The sequence below is a fragment of the Aythya marila genome (genome assembly GCF_965140915.1).
Source record: "Aythya marila genome assembly, chromosome: 26".
Classification (NCBI taxonomy): Eukaryota; Metazoa; Chordata; class Aves; order Anseriformes; family Anatidae; genus Aythya; species Aythya marila.
In genome coordinates this window covers 5,720,201-5,742,223 of record NC_139067.1, presented here as the reverse complement: position 1 = coordinate 5,742,223, position 22,023 = coordinate 5,720,201, and the positions used below count along the sequence as shown (strand labels likewise).

Genomic DNA, 22,023 nt, shown 5'->3' with positions numbered 1-22,023 from the left:
AAGCTGCTTTCCAACAACAACAAAAAAATACTCTGCTTACAGAAGACTGAAGTGTCAAGCCCTTCCTGAAGGCACAGTCATTCTGAATAGCAGCGTTTCAGGTTCTTAAGAGCATTACCATGCAAAGCACTTCCAAAAACATTATTCCTGTTTACTGTTGTGCTGTCCAGACTGATTAAAAAGGTTTCAGGGAGGAATTGAGAGCAATTTTAAATGGAGGTGAAAGGAGAAAGAGGGAAAAGATGTCTTATTCTGAACCACTCTTCTTTTTGTGGAAGCACGCAGCCATGATATCACAACAGCAGATAATATCTGTATTGAGGGATGCACAGTTGATTATCACAAGCTGTTGGAAGTACAAAAGCTTCTTTGATGCACAGCTTCATCAAATGCCTGCAAATATGCATTTAAATTGAGGAATTTAGGAATTCATACCCCAAAGAGGAGTAGGTCCCCTTGGATGATATTTCTGGTACCTCAGCCTTCAGAAGAAAATAAAAATTGTGTGTGATATGAAACAAAAAAAAAAAAAAAAAAAAAAAAAACACCTGTCCTGCTGCCTTCCAGCAAGACACACAAATCTGAAAGGGCTGCAACTGATGCCCATGTCTAAATCGTACCATAGCTATAACCTTTCAGCCTCACCTCCAGAGACAAGTCCCTGTTAGATGGGGTTGTGTTAAGACTTTGTCTTGAAGCACTAACATTATCAGTGTTACTGCCTCTCCCTCCAAATCCCCCAGATAAAGCATTGTTTGACACCCAGACAGTGGTGGCAGACACTATCCACACCAGGATTTCATCAGCAACACAAAAAAGGCAGCAGAGGCACACTGGGCACATGTCCAGGAACACCTGTGTCACACAGCGTGCTCAGGGGACGGAGCACACAGAGGTAATGCTCTCAAGAGCAGCTCTGATCAGAGACCTGTCAACAAAGTCCTCCTTGAGGACTGCACCATGCTCTGTGCATGCCAAGAAGCGTGACAAAGTGAGCTCTCTTGCTCTTCAAACTATCTTCTTTTCTTCCCTGCTCAGTAAAGGCACAGGCCACTGATAGCACCTTCCAGGGCATTACTGCCTCTGAAAACACCAGTACAGCTGGCAACCTATGCAAGGACTCACTGTTTTTGCCTGGGTTGTGGCAAATCGTTGAGTTTGCCCGCTCAGATTCAGATCACGTGTCTACACCAGGCCCATCCTGTTCTTCCTCATGCAAACAAAGCTGTGGGAGCTCAGCACTGCTGTAACCCCTCATTTACAAACAGCAACATAGTATGAAATGATTGTTTGAAGCTGCTAAGACTCCTACATTACAAAATAAATTGAGGTGAATTAACAAGGCTCTGTCTCAGCCAGTCCATCGTGGGCACTAGCATCTCCATAGCAGATTCCTGTGGTCAGAAACGGTCACTGCTGCAACTCCTGGGGACTGTAGCCGGTGGTTGTATCTGGACTGGCCTGCACATTTCTTTCTCTTTGATTGTAAGAGAAAACTGCCAAGAGGCATGTGTGGGCACAGCCAGCCACCACCACCATCCCTTGCTAACACGGCTGCTGCTGTCTTCAACAGTCTCAGAAGATTTACAGCCCATCACATCCCTCAAATCTTAACTTGATTGCTGTTGGGACCTTGAGGACTTTTCCACAGCTGGAAGCATGAGTCCATGCTGTGGCTGTGCTATAAGTGATTTAGACATCGCTGCATTTGAGGAGTTATTTTTATATTCGATTTTGCAGTCATTAGAGGGTCCATGAAATCCTGGATTCTATAGTGCAAACTCTACACCTGGTGATAAAACACGAGAGATGAGAGTATGAAAGGTCAGATCATTACTGCTCATAGCAAATGAGCCAGGTGTCTGCAAAGGGAGAAGTCAGCAGAGCCATCCCCAGCTCTGAAACCCTGCTGGACGATCCTTTGCCCTCCCCCTCTGCCCCTCCCCCCCCCCCCCTCCCCCCCCCCCCCCGTTCAGAGCTGCACTTGCTAACCAGGGTCCAAGGGGAAAAAAGATATCCAACCTGTGTTAGTACAATCTGTGTTACAGCCTTTCCAGACAGATTGCCGAGCTGCGGCCCAGGAAGACTGCTCAGGAACAGGCCTTCCCAACAAGACCACAGAGAAATCACACCATTTACCTCTTCCAAGGTTTAAATCTCTTCCTTTTGCCCCCCAGGTATGAGGAAGGCCAAACAGAAGTAGCTCTACAGCAATAACAAACCAGGCTAAATGCAGATAGCATATTCTGGAAGGAAAAAGCAGAGAGGCTGAGCCTTGCCTGTCTCCAGAAAGAATCTGCAATGAAAACCCAAACCAAGCACCTTCCTAGTTACTGTCAGAAGCTGAGCAGATATTAAATCACTTTTTATTACTAAGAAAAACTACACTTGTTTGCATAAGAATAGTACCAGTGAGCTAATAAATGTTGCTGTAGTACCTGCAGTGGCATGCAGAAACTACCAGATAATTTTTAATTTAAGGGTCATTTGTCCGTTGAGTAGAGACCCTGATTGTGCTTAATCAACCATCTTAGCCATTGCAGCAGGGTCCCCAGCCACTTGGTGACTGCGCATGCATACAGAAAAGTCCACGTGGAAACCTGGCAAACCCATTGCCATGGGTGAGCCCACTGAGTCGAGCCTAGGGTGTGAGGCTTGTGTCCAGACAGCATGCAGGGAGCAGCAGTACCAGCAACCCCAGAAAACTGTGAGCTCAGTACTCCCCAGCTCAATTTTTAACCTTATAGACAGAGAAGATCCCTGGTGCTATGCCACCCATGTTGTAGGTCCGGAGCACATCCCACCCAGAAACCTGCTGAGCAGCTCAGCAGTCCCGTGGACATGACCAATTAGGTTTCAAGTCCATCATGGCAGCTGCAGCACTCAGATAGGAATGCTTCCCTTTCTACTCTTCTCAACTTTCCACCCATCTCTAGCACTTGCTTGCAGCTCAGAGACATCCCCCTTCGCATCGAAGCTTCCCACAGCCCTGGTGCTGTGCACACAGGCAGGTGGAAAAGCACTGGCAGTGCATCAGGCAGCTGCTGGCATGTGGGTGGACAACTAGCTTTCTTTTGTAAATCATTTTTCCATCTCCCTAATAAGATCATCTAGTATTCTTCCAGGAGAAGAAGAATCCCAGCACACCTTCATCTACCAGGAAACTTTTTGGGAATGCATCCTGTGGCAAACGCCCACCAACAGTCATAAATCAAGTTTCCCAATGTCCTGTCAGTGATTTAGTAGTTTGGGACTTGATCGAATGGGGAACAGCCGTTTGTAAAAGTTCCTGTCACCAAATGATGCATTCTCTTAATTTCCAGTTAAATACAAAGCATGAAGATTTGTCCTTGCCAACATCACTAATAGCTGAGGATAATCAAATGCTCCACACATTGCTATTGCCATAGCAGTAATAATTCATTTGGATGTTAAAAATCCACATGGTTCCTTCTGCCGCCTTCATTTTGGACATATAGCTGGAAGTACTGATTTGTTTACAGCAGTCATTAAAGCTTTGTTATGAGGCTTTTGCTGCTAGGAATACACATCATGAAGCATGACTCGACTTTTGCAGCCTCTCCATTTTAGTCTGGCCCAGCTGGAGCCAATGAAGAAGAGGGTAAGACTCTTTTACTCCAGACCCAGAGTTATTTTGGGACAAAAAAAAAACAACTACAAGGTTTTTACCGCCTGCAAAAGTCACTTACTCCCTCAAGACTGTTGCTTTTACAAGTGTCCTTGGACTCCAGGGTACTACAGCTGTGCTTATGAATAGACGCCAGTCTCCAGAAGTTTATTCTTTTGCCATTTTTGGGGTGCTTGGAGTCAGTGCAGAAAACAGCTGATGGCATGGCAATTCCACAGCTGCTCTGTCTGGGGAGCAGGGGACTGCTGCCACAGTTGGCTCAGCACGGTCCTACCCCAATGTTGCTTCTGAAGAATGCAGTTGCAATCAAACCACATCTTTTCCTCCTGCTGCATCCAGTGGTTGAGGCTGGAACTCCACTTTCATATCCATAAGAACTCGGGCATTAACCTATAGCAACTTTGCAGTTACTGGTACCTAAATCGCCCAAGAAGGATTGGGGCAGCTGCTGCTTTTCCCGTGTCAGAGAATGATGACTAGAACGCTGGACAGGTAGGACTGAAGTTTCTTGTCCAAACGGTGGCACTGGAGAGAGGCTGCTCTTCCCATCAGCTACATGGTCAGGATGATGGTGGGAGGCAGGAGCAGATCCAGGCCATCTAACTGGCTTTCTGCTAATATTTTTATAGCACAGGACATTCTACAAAAACAAAACACTCAGCTTTACGTCCTCCATTGCTCAGCCTTTCCTCAGGCACATAGCACATCCCTCAGTCCTGCTCTCTGTACCAAAATGAGGCGCACGTCTCCTTTGCCCAACCACTGTGATCAGGTGCATGAGGCCTCTGAAGATGAAAGGTGTCAGCCAGCAGTTTGATTTTGCTGAATTTATTTGATTTTGCTAGGGTCTTACCAGGCCCTTGCTCTGCTGGGAAAGGGAAATTTGAGGTGCAACAGCTTTCCCTGGAAAATTCCCTGCAAGTAAGTGTTGTTGCGAGGACATTTGTTGTCGACGGAAGGAAGACACAGACGCTCAATATGAGTGATCAGTGAACTTCGATTTATTGGATAGCTCAGTCGTCTTTTATCTAATTCAATATAATTAGCTCATACATATTGCAAAAGCTAAGCTCATGATTGGTTAGTGCATTTCTCTATTTTATCAGCTAGTTTCTCACTCCCATCAACCAAAATAACACAGTTAGTACTTTCCCAGACCACCAACAGATATCATGTCCTTGTACCTGAAACCTCCCTGAAACCTCCCTGAAACCTCCCTGAAACCTCCCTGAAACCTCCCAGATTTTACGTACTTTCTCAGACTCATATGAGCTGCGTTCGATACTTTGTTAACCCGCGACCTCCTAGTTGCTCAACATTCACATGGCCTACTTCACTTAACCATTCCTCCACAATTCCCCCGTTTTTATTTTGGGCTATAAACACCTTCTCTGTGAGTTGTTCTAGTTTCCTAGATAAGCAGCTAAAGACTACCCGTGCAGCAATTATAATCAATACAATTATAAGCAAAAGGCGAAGTCCCTCTTTGATTAAATAAAAAACCCATCCCCCTACATTTCCAAAGACAGATTTAAGCCAATCATCAAACCAATTATTCTGTATTGTAATTTTTTGAGTATGATCCCTTAACCATTTTAATTGATTGTGAATTGATTGCCCATGATCAGAGAGATTAAAGCAACACATTCCTTCTACATCTTCACACCCATGTCCTTGAGCTAATAACAAGAAATCAATAGCGGCCCTATTTTGTAATACAGCATGTCTTATGCTCTCCATATCTTGTGACATTTCAGAAAGAACTTGTGTTGTTACATTTGATTGTTTAACAGCCCAACAAGCAAGCTTATTAATGTTAGTCAAAGCATGTGCAGTTCCCACACCAGGCACCAAAGAAGCAAAGAATCTTCCTGCTGGACCCCACAATTGTACTCCATCATTACAGTCAGAACCCAAAGTTTTTAGTTCTCGTTTAATTCTTCTGCTCCCTGTCGAGTTCTGCCATGAGTGCAAATCTGGAGCGAAAAGTGTAAGTCGTCCTAGGTAACACGGACCCCCAAAAGCACTAGCTGGTATTCCTTGCCATGCACGGTCCCCACAGATTAAAAACATGCCAGGTGGCAAAGCTTTGGCCTGACTTTGAAACCAGATCGAATTGGTGTCACCTATTCCATACGCCCCAAATGGTACACTAATGTTACCGGTGTTGTTCCATCCACAGTAATGTCCATTGGCCTCAAATCCAAGGGTCCTCGATGTTATGTTGGTCCAGTGCGTTTTATTTTGTTTCCCTTCATGGAGTACAAAGCATGTTTGTGTCCAGTTACTACTGCTATTCCCTACTACCACAGACCCCAGGAGATCCAGTTCTTGAGGGTCCCATGGCAGTGAGTTATTAAGAGCTTGCAGGGCAGCAACTACTCCATCCGAGACGTTTGCAGAAAGGGATCTACTGAGTAGAGTAATACTGGCAGAATATGGTGCTAACATTTCACTCAGTTCCTTTGGATCCCCTATTGGGACCCCAAACAAGCATGTTCTGAAAGGATACATAACATAATACAACTATACAACTTAACTCTAATAACACTACAATTACTGTAAGCACTTAATGGTAACATAATTAATAGTAAGTAACACAACTTAATAGTAACACACTTAAACCTAATCACTTGATGGTGATCGAAGGCTGTTCTTGACAGTTGTCGAGGTGTCACAACCCACGTCGTTGTCAGAATAATTATCAGGAACCTCTTCCTGGTCGTCTTCGGCGTGTGCAGATTCTAAAGCTGTTTCAGTCCACTTTGCAGTGATCCACTGGGTACCTGTTTCCTTAAGTTTCTCCAAGTGGCTACTTCACACAATGACTCCATACTTGTGAAACATGATTTTGCTCGACCAGTACTAATTTCCTATGATTTCAGCCTGTACTATGGCAATAAATGGGCTCTCACTAACACAGTACACAGCACACTCACACCCAGAGCACACTTGCACACCCAGAGCACACTTGCACACTCAGAGGCCTCTTGCACATCTCACTCTCAATCATACCACAACCTCAATCATACCACAAGAATATAATTTAGAATGATAAGCAAACAATACGTGCGGCCAATATAATTTAGAATCATAACCAAACAAACAAGTATTGTCTCTCATTGTGTTCCTCCTGAAGTGACTTGCAACACTTTGTTTTAAAACCTTACCCTTACACAAATACTTTCAACACAAAATACCTGGACATTTAAGAATAACACATACAATTATTAACACTCCAGTTAGTATCCCTTTTGCATTGCAAGGTAAACCTCTTATAAAAAGAATGCCAGAGAGAAGCAGCACAGCTGCCGCTGCTTCCATGGTTACGTCAGACAGGCTGCAGGGTCCTGATGTCCGTCCCTCTTCTCTGTGCCGACTCGCCACACGGTGAGGGTCGGCTGCCGTTCGATTCCGCGGAACTCCGAGTGCAGCGCTGCTCGTGGCGGTGACTGAGGGGGGGGAGGCTCCCATTGCCCCGTAGCCCCCTGAGGCAGCGTTATCGTTCTCACTGAAGGCAGCAGTGGGCAATCCCCAGCTCCAGCACTTCCCGGCAATCCCAGTCGCTCTGTAGCGGTAGCAGCAACTCTCTGCTCAGCCTGATGTATAACTAAGGCGTTAGTGACTGCTCTCCAAGGCTTCAATAATTTTTTAGCAGTCTTATTTTCATCAAACAATTTGTCCCCAAATTTACGCCACTCTGTTTGTTCAAAAACTGTATCAGGATTGATAAAACAACCCTTAGCTACCCCATATGCTAATAATCCTGGTAAATTCTTTTTGCAGTCTATAAGCTGCGTGCTCCGCTTTTCTAAAAAGCATTTGAGCAAATCATACGCCGCTTGTCTCTCCATACCTTTATATACGTCGGTACCGTTGCAGCCTTTGCAAAGACCTCGGCGACGCTTTCCGGCGGGACCCTCTATAGGCTCATCCCGGGTGCGAGGACTCCCTTTCCGAGCTGCGGGTGTGGGTATTCCAGGTTTCTTTTCCATTCACCTTTCAGGCCTCGGGTGCGGAGATTCAGCAATTTGTAATCCTTTTCACCTCCTGAGCTGCGTTGCAGGACCGGTCCTCGTATTCCGTCCAACCGTGGCTCGCAGGTACAATTCCAGCGAAGTTCCTGTTCCCGTTCAGAAGGTCCCTGTTCCCATTCAGATTTGTCCCTGTTCGGGCGCCATTTGTTGCGAGGACATTTGTTGTCGACGGAAGGAAGACACAGACGCTCAATATGAGTGATCAGTGAACTTCGATTTATTGGATAGCTCAGTCGTCTTTTATCTAATTCAATATAATTAGCTCATACATATTGCAAAAGCTAAGCTCATGATTGGTTAGTGCATTTCTCTATTTTATCAGCTAGTTTCTCACTCCCATCAACCAAAATAACACAGTTAGTACTTTCCCAGACCACCAACAGATATCATGTCCTTGTACCTGAAACCTCCCTGAAACCTCCCTGAAACCTCCCTGAAACCTCCCTGAAACCTCCCTGAAACCTCCCAGATTTTACGTACTTTCTCAGACTCATATGAGCTGCGTTCGATACTTTGTTAACTCGCGACCTCCTAGTTGCTCAACATTCACATGGCCTACTTCACTTAACCATTCCTCCACAAAGTGTAGGGAGACCAAAGCAATGCAAACACAGCCTCAGCTGATGAGAAGTGGGGAGACAGGTGAAAAGCTGTGGCGGAGATGTTGCAGGGAGCCGTTCTGCCTTCACAGGGTCCTGCACACAAGCACAGGCTGCCTTGGGTAACACCAAGAGCAGGAACTTAAGGAAACCCTGTTCTTCACTTACCTGTCCCTCTGCCTCCAGCACTGCAGCAAAAGCATGAGCTACCATCCTCTTTGGGCCAGACTGGGAGAGACAGTGCCATATTGGTCAGGAGGGAGGGCTCGTGAGGAAAGGACAGATAGTTGGCCCAAATGAAGTGCCTCTACACAAACACAACATGGGTAAACAAACAAGAAGAGCTGGTAGCCACTGCCCAGCTGGAAAACTATGATTTGATTACCATCACAGAAACTTGGTGGCATGAATCAAAATGATTGGAGTGCTGTAATCAATGTATATAAACTATTCAGGAGGGACAGGCGAGGACGGAAAGGTGGGAGAGTTGTCTTCTTGTGGTGGTTTTACTCAGTTGGGCAGCTGAGGTCCAACACAGCCATTCTCTCACGCCCTGTCCTCCAAGGGGAAGGGGGAGAAAATACAATGCAGAGGGTTCAAGGGCTGAGATATGGATGGGGAGAATGCTCAACAATTATTGTGATGGGCAAAACAGACTCAGAGTAGGGAGATGATAAGATTTATTGCCTATTACTAACAAGCTAGAGAAGTGAGAAACAAAGGAAACAAAGCCAACCAACCACCACCACTAACAAAAACCACCTTCCCCCCATCCACCCTTCCACCTCCTCCCCTTGAGTGATGCAGGGGAATCACTCAAGTGACCCGCAAGGTGAGGGAGATGATTGTTTCCCTCTGCTCTGCTCTCATTAGACCCCACCTGGAGCCCTGCGTTCAGCTCTGTGGCCCCCAGCACAAGGAGGACCTGGAAGTATTAGAATGATTCCAGAGAAGGGCCATGAAGATGATCAAGGGGCTGGAGCACCTCTCCTACAAAAATAGACTGAGGAAGATGAGGTTGTCCAGCCTGAAGAAGAGAAGGCTCTGGGAAGACCTTATAGAAGTTTTTCAGTACCTAGAAGGGGCCTACAGGAAAGCTGAGGAGGGACAATGATTCTGTGAAACTGTTAATTGCTCTGTCCCGCTCTGCATTACCTGCTCTGCAAGAGAATAGTTAACTGCTCTGCTTAGAAGTTAGGAACTAATCACTTTGTCTCTGCCAAGAGCTGTAAACACTAGCTGTAAACACTGGCAGGATGTACTAGAGTAATAACCTATTATGTGACAACACCAAAAGTTCTGTTTTGAGAAAACTTCAACCCTGGAGAAAAGCAATGTCTCAGGGGATACGAACAGAGGACTGGAGCCAGTCTAACGGCTGCATCTGTACTGCACCAGAAGCTCCACTGTGTATGAGGATTGCGGAGTTAGGATGCATGTAATGATGTGATTGGAGGTGTTTGCAAGCCTTGTTGTTGGAAATTGCATATAAGCTACTGCAAATTTTTGTGGGGAGCTCTCTCTCTATCATTTCCCTAACGGAGGAGGTGTTTCAGCAGCTGAGTTGATAGCACTGACAGAAGCCTGCAGTGAAGGACGAGGGAAGGAAGTGAACATCTATACAGACTCGAAATATGCTTTTGGTATGTACCGCACTAAGGACAGTTGTAGAAACAAAGAGGTTTCATGACCTCCAGCAGCGGCCAGAGAGCAGATGCTGAACAGATCAAGAATTCATTACAAGCTATTAGTCTCCCAGAAAAGATTAGTGTTATGCACCAGGTAGGCAGTGCACACCAAAGAAAAGACTGTCCCCACTACGAATGCAGATGCAAGCAGTGTAGCAAAGTTCTTATTAAAAATCATGGTGACCAAGTTTGGAGCTCCAGAAAAGATCAATTCAGACAAGGGGAGCCATTTCACATTTCAGGTTTTAAAAAGGTTGTATGAAACATTAATTATTAACCGACAACTGAGAGAGGGAGTTAGAAGAATCTTACCAAGTAGAGGTAGAGCGCTGATGGCATTAGCTAGGATGCTACTTAATGTCTTTGCTAACTATGGTGCATTGTGAAAATTAACTAAAGCAAGAAGCCTTGGTCCCCTTGCCAAGGTCAGTCTCCTAATAGGAGTGTGAACCTATATTAAGAAACTGGTAGAAACTGGTCCTGCGGATGAACAAGAGCCAAGGAGCTACCGAGTCTGTGCAAAAACAAGAGGTCAGCTAGCGGTGACGAGGAAAAGTCACCAACTTTCATCCCCATGACCCCCAATGACCACCACCAGAATACACTGCACAAGTGCAGATGGGAAGAGTTTATGGAAATGACTCCTTAGAACTAATTTTAATATGAAGTGGGGACAGCTTATGAATATGTATAGGTGTATTGGGAAACTTCATGCATATGTAACTCTACTCCATATAACCAAGGCAAGTTGCTGCGTCAGGTGCGCACGACTTTGGTGAGACTACCCCCCATGCTGCCCAGCGCTGAAGAAATATACCTACTTCACAATCTTACTGATTGTGGAGTCCGTTTTCCGCAAGTCACAACTACATGACACATATCACATCATTCTCACGTAAAATTTGACAGGAATGAAGAAGATAAGGATCCATTGAAAATTATATTAAAACAAACAAACAAACAAAAACACAAAGCTATCCCCAGCAGCATGGCACTGACACATGAGCTGCTGAGTGCTGTCCAGCCTAAGTGGGAGAGGACTCAGATGGGCCAGGGCAGGGTCTCCCTCTCCTCCCTGAGCCTGGGAAGTCCCAAGACCCACCACAAACTCTGGGACATCCCTAGGAACTCGGAGAGTCCAGAATCAGAGAATGGCTTGGGTCAGACCTCAAAGATCCTCCAGTCCAACCCCTGCCATGGACAGGGACACCTCCCACCAGACCAGGTTGACCAGGGCCCCATCCAGCCTGGCCTTGAGCACCTTCAGGGACAGGGAATCCATAACCTGTTCTAGCACCTAGCCATATTTTCACTGACAACACTTTTTACGGGCTTCTAAAGGCAGTACGCTGACAGCAACAACATCTCATTAATTAGATTTTTGTTGTTGTTTTGTTATGTGCAACTTGGAACAAGCTTTCATCAATTATAACGGGTTTTCCAAGGGGAAATCTTGGCTCCAAGACTGAACAACACACCAAAGCGCGGGCAGGGGCAGGGGCAGGGGCAGGGGCAGGGGCAGGGGCAGGGGCAGGGGCAGGGGCAGGGGCAGGGGCAGGGGCAGGGGCAGGGGCAGGGGCAGGGGCCGTTACGCCCGACGCCTGCGCAGTGCCACCGCGCGCGGCGAATTCAAACCGGGAGCCGCCGCGCTCGATTGGCGGGGCGGGCGGGGAGCCGCGCGCCCATTGGGCCGCAGGCGGAGAGAGGGCAGGAGGCGGCGGCGCGGAGGCCGCGGCCACGGCCGGTGCCCGCTGCCAGGATGAGCGTCGCGACCCCCCGGCGGGGCGGCGGCGGCGGCGACGGGCTCGCGTCTCCCGCGCCGCGGCCGCTCGGCAGCTCGGCCACCCCCACGCTGAGCGACTGCCCCGGCAACGATGACGAGCGGGAGAGGCGGCAGCGGCGGCGTTCGCGGGCCGTGGACCTGCAGCTCGGCGGCGCTGAGGCGTCGCTGGGCCTCGTCTCGCCGGTGCCCGGGTACGGGTTGGGCCCCGGGGTCGGTGTGGGGGTCGCGCTCGATCGGCGCGGGGGGTGGGGAGGGGAGAAGCCCGGCTCCCCGGTGCAGACCCGTGCTTCCCTCAGGCAGCCGGATGCGTCGCTGTCGGCGGCCCCGCGATGGACGAACGCACAGATCTCGGACCACTACGCCACCTGCATCAAGCTGTTCACCGAGAACGTGAGTTGGCATCCCTCGGGAAGCGCTGCTCGTCGTGCCCCCCGCCGCTGGGTCCCGCGTCAGCCCGTTGTTGCTGAGCTGCCTAGGGCCAAGGAGGGTTTTTGACCCCTCACCAAGCAGTGGCATCAGTTCTTCTTCCAGGTCCTCTGAGCCGCGTCATAGCCCCGTGATAGGTCTGGATTTGAATCTCTGTTACTGCTTTTCAAGCATAACTAAGTAGGATGTGGCACAGTACACATGCAGTCAGGTTTTGCTGCAACCTCTCTTGCAGAATGATGGTGCACAGGCAGATTGACAGGTATGATTTTCCAGGTGTTGATTCTCAAGTATGCTTTGTTTCAGAAAATCACCACAAAGAATGTTTTTGGCTTACACCTGATAGACTATATGACAGATATACTGAAACAGAAGGACTCTGAACTGATGAACTTCAAGGTGAGAGAAATTACTGCCTGGTCACTGCAGTGTTTTGTCTCTGATCTGTACTAACTAAGGCTTTAATAAGTAAAAACCTCAAATAATTAAACTTTCAGTAAGAGGTCCGGTAGAGGCAGCACAGTTGTTTTTAACAGAACCATATGGTGCTGAATGCTTTTGTACTACAGATATTAAAGGCTAAATTCTCCTTTCAGTTATGGTCTTTCGAAAGGAGAGCTCGTTTAAGAATAAGACTTGTGAGGCTTCTGAGGTAAATACTGGGTGTTACAGCCATGTTCTGTTACTGGCTGTAAAAGAAAAGAAGATAGTATGACCTGAGTGTAGGAGCCATCAGGATATAGAAACATAGAAACATCATTAGGGTTGGAAAAGACCTCCAAGATCATCTGGTGCAACCATCACTGTACTAACAATGTCACCCACTCTAAGCACCACATCCAACCTTTCAAAACTTGCCTGGGCAAAGACTATTCATAGTTCTATTCATACTTCACTGATGCTATGAGGGAGAGATGAATTCTTGGCAGGGATTTTGAACGTGGCCTCAAGGAACTTGTGAGCTAGGTATCTTATAATTGATGAAACCGAGGAAGAAGCAGGAAACAGTGTGCAGGTTTGGAGTAGGTGCTTCCCCACCTTTCTTGGTTGACCTGTGATCTGGAAAGGTCGCTTCGCTTCTTTTGACTATGTAATTTGGAAAAAACAGAACGATACCAAGAGGAAATACCAAAAGAAGGTGGAAGAGAGAGGTTGCAGATGCAAATTGCACCTTTCAGTTTCTTCCCCTTGCTTAATCTTGGCAACTTTAAGTATTCTTTGTGATCCCTTCCAAAAACCTTGATAAAACAATCTGTATCCTCTGCCTGGGAAGATGTATCTTGACCCCTGCTGTGTACCTAGATTTCTGATAGGTTTCTGGATAAATCTTTATATGTGCTCATGGTTCTGCTTGTAATACAAGAATTCAGAAACTCAGGTCTGCTGCTTGTCTTCTGTATTTGCATCTTTTGTGTCTTGTTCCTTTCTAGCTGTAACAATTACAACCTGTTTTCCTCTGTCAGATAGCAGCTGGCACCCTTGATGCCAGTGCGAAGATTTATGCTGTGCGTGTAGATGTAGTCCATGCAGATACATACAAAGTTCTTGGAGGCTTGGGCAAGGGCTCGACACCTACAGAAGATACGGACAGCCCAAAAGGAGGTGTGCCATTCACTCATTTTCTGTTAAGCTGTTCCTGATTCCACCTACAAATAAGAAATGTCAGTGTACTTAATGCAGCACCCATGAATTTTGAAGCACTTAGCTTACGTTTTTGAAGCACTGCTCTATATCTGGGACAGTACTGCTAGCTTGATTCTTTTCAAGGGCTGAAAAATACTGAATTTGGATTCTTGAGCAAGGGAGGTTGAGATGAGAACCTGAGTATGATGCTCAGTCCTGTATTTAATGATTTGGCCAGATAAATTTGAAAGCAAACAAGGGGGAGCCTGATCTGAAATATTTGCGTGTGCAGTACCCTAGTCTTTGCTGTCCTTTGCTTCAAAACAGTCATGTGCTGTTAAGACAAAATTTACATGATAAAAAGAATTACAGCATATACAGCCAATGAAACGTTAGTGGTTCATGCTCATTCGATACTTATGTGGGTAACTTTGTACCTGCTGGGCTTCTGTGTGTGTGCATACATTTGGCTATACAAACTGCAAGTTTTCTAACTGTAACTTCCGCTTTTAGAAGAAGACAGTGCAGCTTCTGGTACTGTCAAGAGAGTCCAGGCAAAGAAAAAGCATTCATTCAAAACCATTGAGCAGAACTTGAACAACATCAATGTGACAGATGATAATCGCAGATGTGAGGTGGGTGGAGGTGGAACTGCTGCAGTGGTGGGTGAAAGAAGGAAACATCACTTCACTCTTGTTTTCCTAACTGTGCAGTCCTCTTTTGGGCTGTAATATTCACATGCATGTCTGAATTCTGCTATTATAACAAGATTGTTCTTACTTGCATTTAATCCTCCTGTATGAGGCAGCCGTGAAAAAGATGCATAGGTCATTCTCCCTTTGGTGTTGTACTTAAAAGTCTTCTGTAGAGATGTATGTCTCACCATCTGTATGCTTCATTCTCTACTTCATTCCGTACCTATAGGTTGACACCATGTTTCAGAAAACATCAGCATCTTTTGATGAATGTAGCACAGCTGGCATTTTCCTCACCAGCCTGCGTACCCAAAGTTGCCACAGTAAGCTCCTCTTTGACTCGGAGATCGTGCCTCTCCCATCTTCGGCAACCGTCACTTTGCCAAACTGTGATCCTGTGAAAGTGACAGATTTAAACTGTGAGTGCTGATAACCACTAAGTAGTTGGCCCATCCAGACCTTTTGATCTTTTTCATCTTCCAAGCATGCTCATTCTAGTCTCAGCCAGCTTGCTTGTATTTTGTTTTTGTTTTTTTTTTTGGCTCCCCTGTTGCACCCTTGTTACGATCCTGCTCAAGCTGAGACTGGTTGCTGACTGACTAGGACCCTTGTAGGTTTTAGATCTCTACCTGTACCTCCAGCAGACCTGTCACACAGCACATACATATGGTCTGAGCTTGCACAGCAATTAAGACGAGCATGTTCCAGCTAATGACCGACCTTTTTAGACTGCTAAAGCAGATACTGCTTTTAGTACCCTGCAGATACTACCAAACCTTACTGCTCTGATAAGATTCCCGGCATTATGCCCATCCTTCAGTTACGGAAGTAGTTGAACCTACCTTGCTGCTGAAGAAAAAGTCCAAGTGCTTTTGCAGCGAGCCCTGCTCTATATGCAAGAAGAGCTGCCTGTATATGCAACTTTAAGAACAATCTAACACCTAGCATTTGTTTTAGCTACCAATTACTTTACCCTGTGTCTAATATCTCCTTCTTGTTCTTGTCTCTAGTGCTGCTATCACAGTGCATTGAAAAACGCCCCATCTGCTCTTCACTGGCTGGTTTCCAGTTTACACATTGGGATGCTGAATCCCATGATGAGGTATATTAGTTGGCTTGGAGCAGGGTGGGATACTTAAGCTGTATTCTGTGCACACAGTTGTCACCCCAAGGCGATCTCAGAGATACACAGGGCAGGGGGATGTGCAACGGGGTTGTGGGTGTCCTGCAACTTTTCCCCTGAACACGTTCTTATCTTACAGTCAGTGTCAGCCCTGTTGGATAAACTTAAGAAGAGTGATCAAGTGTTCAACATCAATGCAGAGATAGACAGTTATGTAGAAGACGGTGTTCTCATGCTGCCAGATGATGACTTCAACACTGATTCACCCAGGAGTAAAGTAGCAGATGAAATTGGGGAATTCACAGAAAACAAGTCCTTCAGGACAGTCCGTGAGAGCAAGGGGTGAGTGATCAATGAAAATCTATAGTTTTGCTTTGATAGCAAGTAACAAGTTAAGACAGCTCGTGTGGGGTTCTTTAGTTTACTGTGCATGCTTTCCATCTGGCTATAGCTTACTTTATGATCAAGTTTCAGGTACATTGAGGAATGTGTGTTTCTGGCTCCCAAGGGAACCTTTTTGTGTGGTTGCATTTCCCCAGTGATTGCTTATCTACTCACTCTGCTCCCATTTTCAGCCTGCCCTTTGACAAACCCACCGCTGTTTTTGCAGTAGCCTCACAGACTCCAGACAGTGCAGTACCCACAGTACTGTTTGCTGATTAGAGAGCAAGAATCTTGCACATGTGTTGGCAGAGGGACCAGGAGATGTCTGTACAGACCTGGTCTGGGTATTAAACACATATTTAGGCCTGTTGTGTGTCAAAGGAAGGATTTCACTGAGCAACTTGTGCTCTTTCCAGACTTGATGCTGTTCCTTTTGGAGAGGGAGACATCGGAACCATGTGCTTTCATCTCTCCATGAAGCCAGGGGAATACTCCTACTTCAGTCCCCAAACTCTGTCAATGTGGGCTGGCCCAGACCACTGGCGTTTCAAACCTCACCACAAATGTATGTATTTAGAGGCAGGGGCTCGTATACTAGAAGATCCAGCTACTGCCAGGTCCTATTTATGTTTGGAGATGGGCAGTATGTGATTCATAAAGCCCAGACAGTAAAGATGGGACATGTCTGCATGGCTCTTTTCTAGCCTGATTGGAAGCAGTACTGAGTGCAGACACCAGAAGAGCTTTAAGTCATGTGTGGATACTTTGATGTCTAATGTGTTCTCTATTTGTTGCATTTGTTAATGATGCTCAAAGTTGAGGGGGTGTCTCACTGCAGCAATAGGATGTGATAGTACTAATACAGATCCTGTGTTTTTTTTCCCCACCTTCTGAGTAAAAATAAAAAAAAAAAATAATATTATTTTCTACTTCTATAGAGAGAATATTGATCCCATTAAAATGTGAAGCAGAGGACACCACTTATTGCTTTCCCTAACAAAGAAAAAAGACCTTGTTTGTAAAAGGACACAGGTGACCTGTCTGTGTGGATCCAATGCTCAAGATGAGATTGAGTTTGTCTTCATTGTCACAAACTACTGTTTCCTTCCTTTCTGCAGCTGGTTCTATCTCTGAACAACAGAATAAGAAGAAGATGGCAAAGAAAGGATTTGAAGTAAACTTTGATGAGGATATTGACTTTGAGACGTATTTCCGTAAGACCAAGGTATGCACTGAGTTTCTGCCTCTGTTCTGTCTTCAGCCATATTTGTGTTTTAGCACTGTCATCTGCAAGTGGCTTGTCTCATTCTCCTTTGAAACTGGCTCTGTATACCCAATATTGTGCATGTTCTTTGGAGAGGGGTCTTCTGATTCCAACACGTTACAAACAGATTTTCCAACCTTGAAATAAAGAATCAGGATGGATTCTACTTGGCTAATACCTGTAAGTAAGAGACACCCTTCAGGCCCAGTTGTGTGTCCCAGGATGTGGTGCAAAAGTCACTGGATGCACTGACCGGACTGTTGTAGTACTGCTCTTTGGAAACACGTCAGAACTTTTCTCCTTTTGAACAAAGACCTGTGTTCAAAGCACTTATTTGTGCTCTGAGTATTGGATATTGCATGATTTAATGTCTTCCACAGGCTGCTTTAACTCTGAACAAATCCATTCTGGAAAGCCAAAACATGAAGGCCACCACGCTTCCTGCAGACTTCAACTATAATCCTAACAATATTGTCCAGCTGTTTCTCAAACCACTTGTTAAGGTAAGTCTTTGTGGAACTGTTGCCAAAAGGATTTTGCACAAAAACACTCTTGATCTGTTTGAAATGCTCTGGGATGTTCCTCAGGCTGCGAAATGAGGCAGCATGATGCCAGTCAGTGACCTAGCTCTCTTAAGGATACTGAGTGGCCTGTGCTTGGCTGTTTTGCTTTACGAGGGAGTTGGTGGTGAGCTGATACATAAGGAGGAGGAAGAGGCAGCAGACTGGGAAAAGGGGTAGCGATGAATTAACAAGGTGTAGGCATTGCTTTGAGAAATATCTAGAGTTTTTCCTTTCCTGACTCCCCAGTCTCATCTCTGCAGCTCTGCAGGCCGTCTGAGCCAGGCAGCTCATTGGATCATGAAGATGAGATCGACGAGTATGATTACAACAACCCCAATGACACCTCCAATTTCTGCCCTGCAGTGCAGGTAACCCGGACAAGATTTTTCTGTTACCAATATTTGACATGTGATAGGAGTAATTTAGGAAGAATCTATGTCCAGCATTGGTTACTAGTGAAATAGAATTGACATCAGATTGTGACAAAGCTGTGGGAGGTTCTCTGTGTACAATTCTATCCCCTCACTCTCACCGGTACACTAACAACATCAACTAAACTGTCTGCCCTTGGAATTTGCCTGACAGCTTGCTGCAGAAACTCCATTCTGTGCTTTTTTCCATACACACCTACCCTGAAGGAAGAGTAAATACTATTACTCGCCTCTGCAGTCATCTCTGCACAGTGACACTTGCTCCCAGCTGTTTCAAGCTCCTGCTTAAATACATTTCCTCTAAAGCTTCAATTTTCTGCCAGGCCAATGCAACCTCCTGAGCGTGTTTTGTTACAAATCTCAGCTGGTCCCATGCTGGCAGGAGAGCCCTCATCTCTGTCAATTTTGCTAGTAGATCAGCCTTTTGATATTACATGCTCTAGATCTCCCTTGGGTTTAGCCTTAGTACCAGCTAAAAGGTGTGGGGAGAGGCTGAAGAAGATTCTTCTACAGGAGAAGTGGGCAGGTATTACCACTCTCCTGTAGGCTGTGTGCTCTTGTTATCTCAGTGCAGGGCATCTCTGGCTCCTCAGAGATGTCTTGGCGGCCTCACTGCTGTATCTGCTCTTGATCAGGCTGCAGACAGCGGTGATGACAATGATCCCATTCAATTCATGAGCCAAACAGAGGATTTCAACCTTAATGCTCACCCTGAGGGTCAAGACGAGGAGTTCAATGGAGTTGTTGGTGCTGATATTGCAATGTATGGAGAGCTGAACCTCATTGCTGAGCCCCAGAAGGTAAGGACTTGTGCTGTTGCCCAGATGTGAACTGCTCACTGCCTTGGGTGGTTAGAAATTCTGAGACAGCAGTGTCCCTGGTTCAGGATCTCCTGGGTTTGCTACTGGATACTTTATCCTCAAATGATAGCTCAGGTAAGAGAATAAAGATAAAATAAATTAAAATAAGGGTTTAGTAGTAAGATAGCATTCACTGTTCCCATAGGGGAAAATCATGTTTTAATTGTTCCTGTGTCTGTGACTGAGGGTACTACTGCTGCCTCTGCTCAGGTGTTGTCTGCTAAGCCAGAATGTCTTTTCCTCAGGTCAATAAGATAGCAATTCAGTATGCAAAGACAGCCAAGAAAATGGACATGAAGAGGTTAAAGCAAAACATGTGGGACATCTTACTTGATACAGGAAAAAAACAGCCACTGGCAGAGGTGAGTGCAGGCAGAGCCGCGTACTTTAACAGGACCAAGGATCAGAGAATGTACTGCAGGTAACAGTGCTTAGCTCTGTTCTTGGGCAAGTTTAGTGGCAATTCCTTTCTAGTAGTCTTGCTCCCATGGGGTGTTTGTTAAGGATGGACTGTGAGCAGTGACTTGCAGTGGTTGTTCTCTGAGCATGAGGCTGCATTCTGGGGAACAAAATCTGTCTCAGCTGTGTCTGTCTTTTTGCTGAATAGATTGAAGATACGGAGAAAGACCCACCAGTGGTAACAGGCGAGAAGGCCTTCAGCGACATCACAAAGGAACTGCTTCACAGGTAGAGAAGCCCTAACAAAGGTTGGACTGAAGATGAGGCAGTTTTCAGCTGAGCTTGGGCAAACCCTGACCCATGTGTTTGTTACAATCTGCTAACTGAACCCTGATGGGGGAAAATCTTCTCTCGCTCTCTGGGTTTCCCTGAGGAAGCTATAGGTTGTATTTTGCTAGTGGGAGGGAAAAGGTAGAGAAAACCAGAGACGTGGGAGGAAGCTGTCACACATGTAGTTAATCTTTGATGACCTGATGGTTTGCAGACATGCTTTTATCTGTATGGTCTCAGTAGACTGGCCATCCTGATGTCTTCTCTTCTCTTCCCATAGGCTGCCTTCTATAATGGTGAAAAATCTGTCTGTCCCTTTAGCCTTCACCTGCCTCTTGCATTTGGCAAATGAGAAGGTAAGTAAAACACGTGCACAGGAGATGTGGTAGGAGTATTGGGTGAAACAGTAAAAAGCACCAAGAGCTGGGCCATTTTATATTTACATCAGGACCTTAAAACTTAAGCCTGTTTCATGCTTATAGGGAGCATAAATCAGGTTGATATGCTGGGAATGAGAAGCCCATCGTTTAGTGCTTGCAGCATTTCCAGCCTAACTTCTGTCTGTCCTCATCCTTGGGTCTGGCAGCAGAGGGGGATGAGTGCATTCTTATAAGTGTTGGGGATGTTTCAGACTGGTAGAATGGCTAATGGGAGGCCTTGGTCTTGTGCACCAACAGCGGAGACAGAAGGGGCTATGGTTGTTCTGAACCTTCCTCGTGTTTTTATTCAGCTGCTTTGGAGCAGTCATCAGGCTGAACCTTCAGACTCGAAGGGAAGAGCCTGGTTTTATTGAACTTTTTTGTTTTCACAGAATCTCATATTGGAGGGTACAGAGGACTTGTCTGATGTCCTGGTGAAACAAGGTAACTGAGCCTTGTGCAGAGGGGAGCATCAAGACTTACCCACAGGACAGATTTCTGCTCTCCAGCTGGCCTGTTCTTGCTATGGACTGTCTCATCAGCGGCAGATTTTTTTCCTCCCAGACTTGTTGTTGAGAAATCCCAGCTCAGAAAGACTTAAATCATGGACATAGTCCTACCTAAACACAGAGCCCATATGGATGGACAGTTACAGTTCAGCCTGACATCTTTGATCCATTACCTCTTTCATGGGCCTTGATAGCAGAGTTCTGCAATCTCACTGTGAACCACCAGTACCTGTTAGCAAACGCTACTTTGCGTGTCACTCACTGTCTGCTTGTAATTCACAGCACACTGACTGGTATTCATGTCTCCAATTCTTCCTTAAATCCTGTTCCTTTGCCTGGTCTTTCCCTGAAGTGATTTATCTTTTATACTGAGCTTAATAATAATAAATTCCTACAGACTTCTTTGATGGACCTTTGAGAGGGGGCAGGAGGAGTCTCTGAAGCAAGAGGAAAAACTAATTAACACACAAGTGTTAGGGAGCAGCAAGAGGCTTCCTAAGGGGAGACGATCACTGGAGTGTCACCAGCCAGAACTGAGTCCTGCAGTACCTCAACGAGGTAAACGTAAGACCTGGAGATGATGGCCAGGTTCAACCAGGAGCTGAGTTCACTAGGCAAGCTCATGGTGTTAAAGCAGGTCTGAGGCCAAGCTAAGAGGTCTAGTCAGGATTGGGTCTAGGTCTGAGGTGATGAGGCAGGGAGACCAGCACTCCTGATGCAGCTCAGGCAGAGGGTGAAGGCTGAGCTTAAATGGGTCTCCTGGGTATAGGTGGAGGCCCTGGGTGAGGCTCGTCAGGGGCCACTGAGGCTTATGAATACCTTCAGGGCCTTGCTAACAGTGTGGGTATGTCAGGTAGTGGAACCTGTTTTCATGGCTTTGGAGGGGGCACTGAGGGACAGAGCTGGCCCTACACAGGCAATTCTGCCCCCAGGGGCTGAGGCTATGCAGACAGCCAGAGAGCCAATACTGGGGGACATGTTGGGTGGCACAGGAATGGCTTGTGGGTACGAGGGAAGTTACTTGGGACTCAGGAGTAGGGTTTTGGGGGTGGTAGGATTTTAAGGGGGTTAGGGGTCAGGGTTAAGGCTATGGTATGGTTGCTATTGTTAGGGTTCTTAGGGTTGGGGCCATTTTCATGGTCAGGGTTAGAGGTGAGGATTAGGATTACAGGGGTTGCAGGGTTAGGGTTAGAAGGCTAGTATTAGGCTTAGGTGTTCGCTTTATGATTTTGGTTAGGGTT

General features: G+C 46.2%; 1 protein-coding gene across 1 annotated transcript; it reads left to right on the top strand.

The window, feature by feature from the left end:
• Positions 1 to 11,573: 11,573 nt before the first annotated feature.
• Positions 11,574 to 21,184, top strand: NCAPH (non-SMC condensin I complex subunit H). Its single transcript, XM_082779423.1, has 17 exons — positions 11,574 to 11,947; positions 12,053 to 12,146; positions 12,489 to 12,581; positions 13,646 to 13,784; positions 14,319 to 14,440; positions 14,730 to 14,919; positions 15,511 to 15,602; positions 15,763 to 15,965; positions 16,424 to 16,572; positions 17,126 to 17,232; positions 17,652 to 17,774; positions 18,095 to 18,202; positions 18,901 to 19,065; positions 19,371 to 19,487; positions 19,733 to 19,812; positions 20,135 to 20,210; positions 20,666 to 21,184. The coding sequence occupies exons 1-17, from the start codon at positions 11,733 to 11,735 to the stop codon at positions 20,723 to 20,725; spliced, it is 2,133 nt and encodes a 710-aa protein (XP_082635549.1). The 5' UTR covers positions 11,574 to 11,732; the 3' UTR covers positions 20,726 to 21,184.
• The last annotated feature ends 839 nt before the right edge of the window (positions 21,185 to 22,023 follow it).

Excerpts from the sequence above, each read along its gene's own strand:
- NCAPH (XM_082779423.1), top strand. The coding sequence starts at position 11,733 with ATGAGCGTCGCGACCCCCCGGCGGGGCGGCGGCGGCGGCGACGGGCTC. Across the intron at positions 17,233-17,651 it reads CGTATTTCCGTAAGACCAAG|GCTGCTTTAACTCTGAACAA; the intron begins GTATGCACTGAG and ends TGTCTTCCACAG. Across the intron at positions 19,488-19,732 it reads AAAAACAGCCACTGGCAGAG|ATTGAAGATACGGAGAAAGA; the intron begins GTGAGTGCAGGC and ends TTTGCTGAATAG.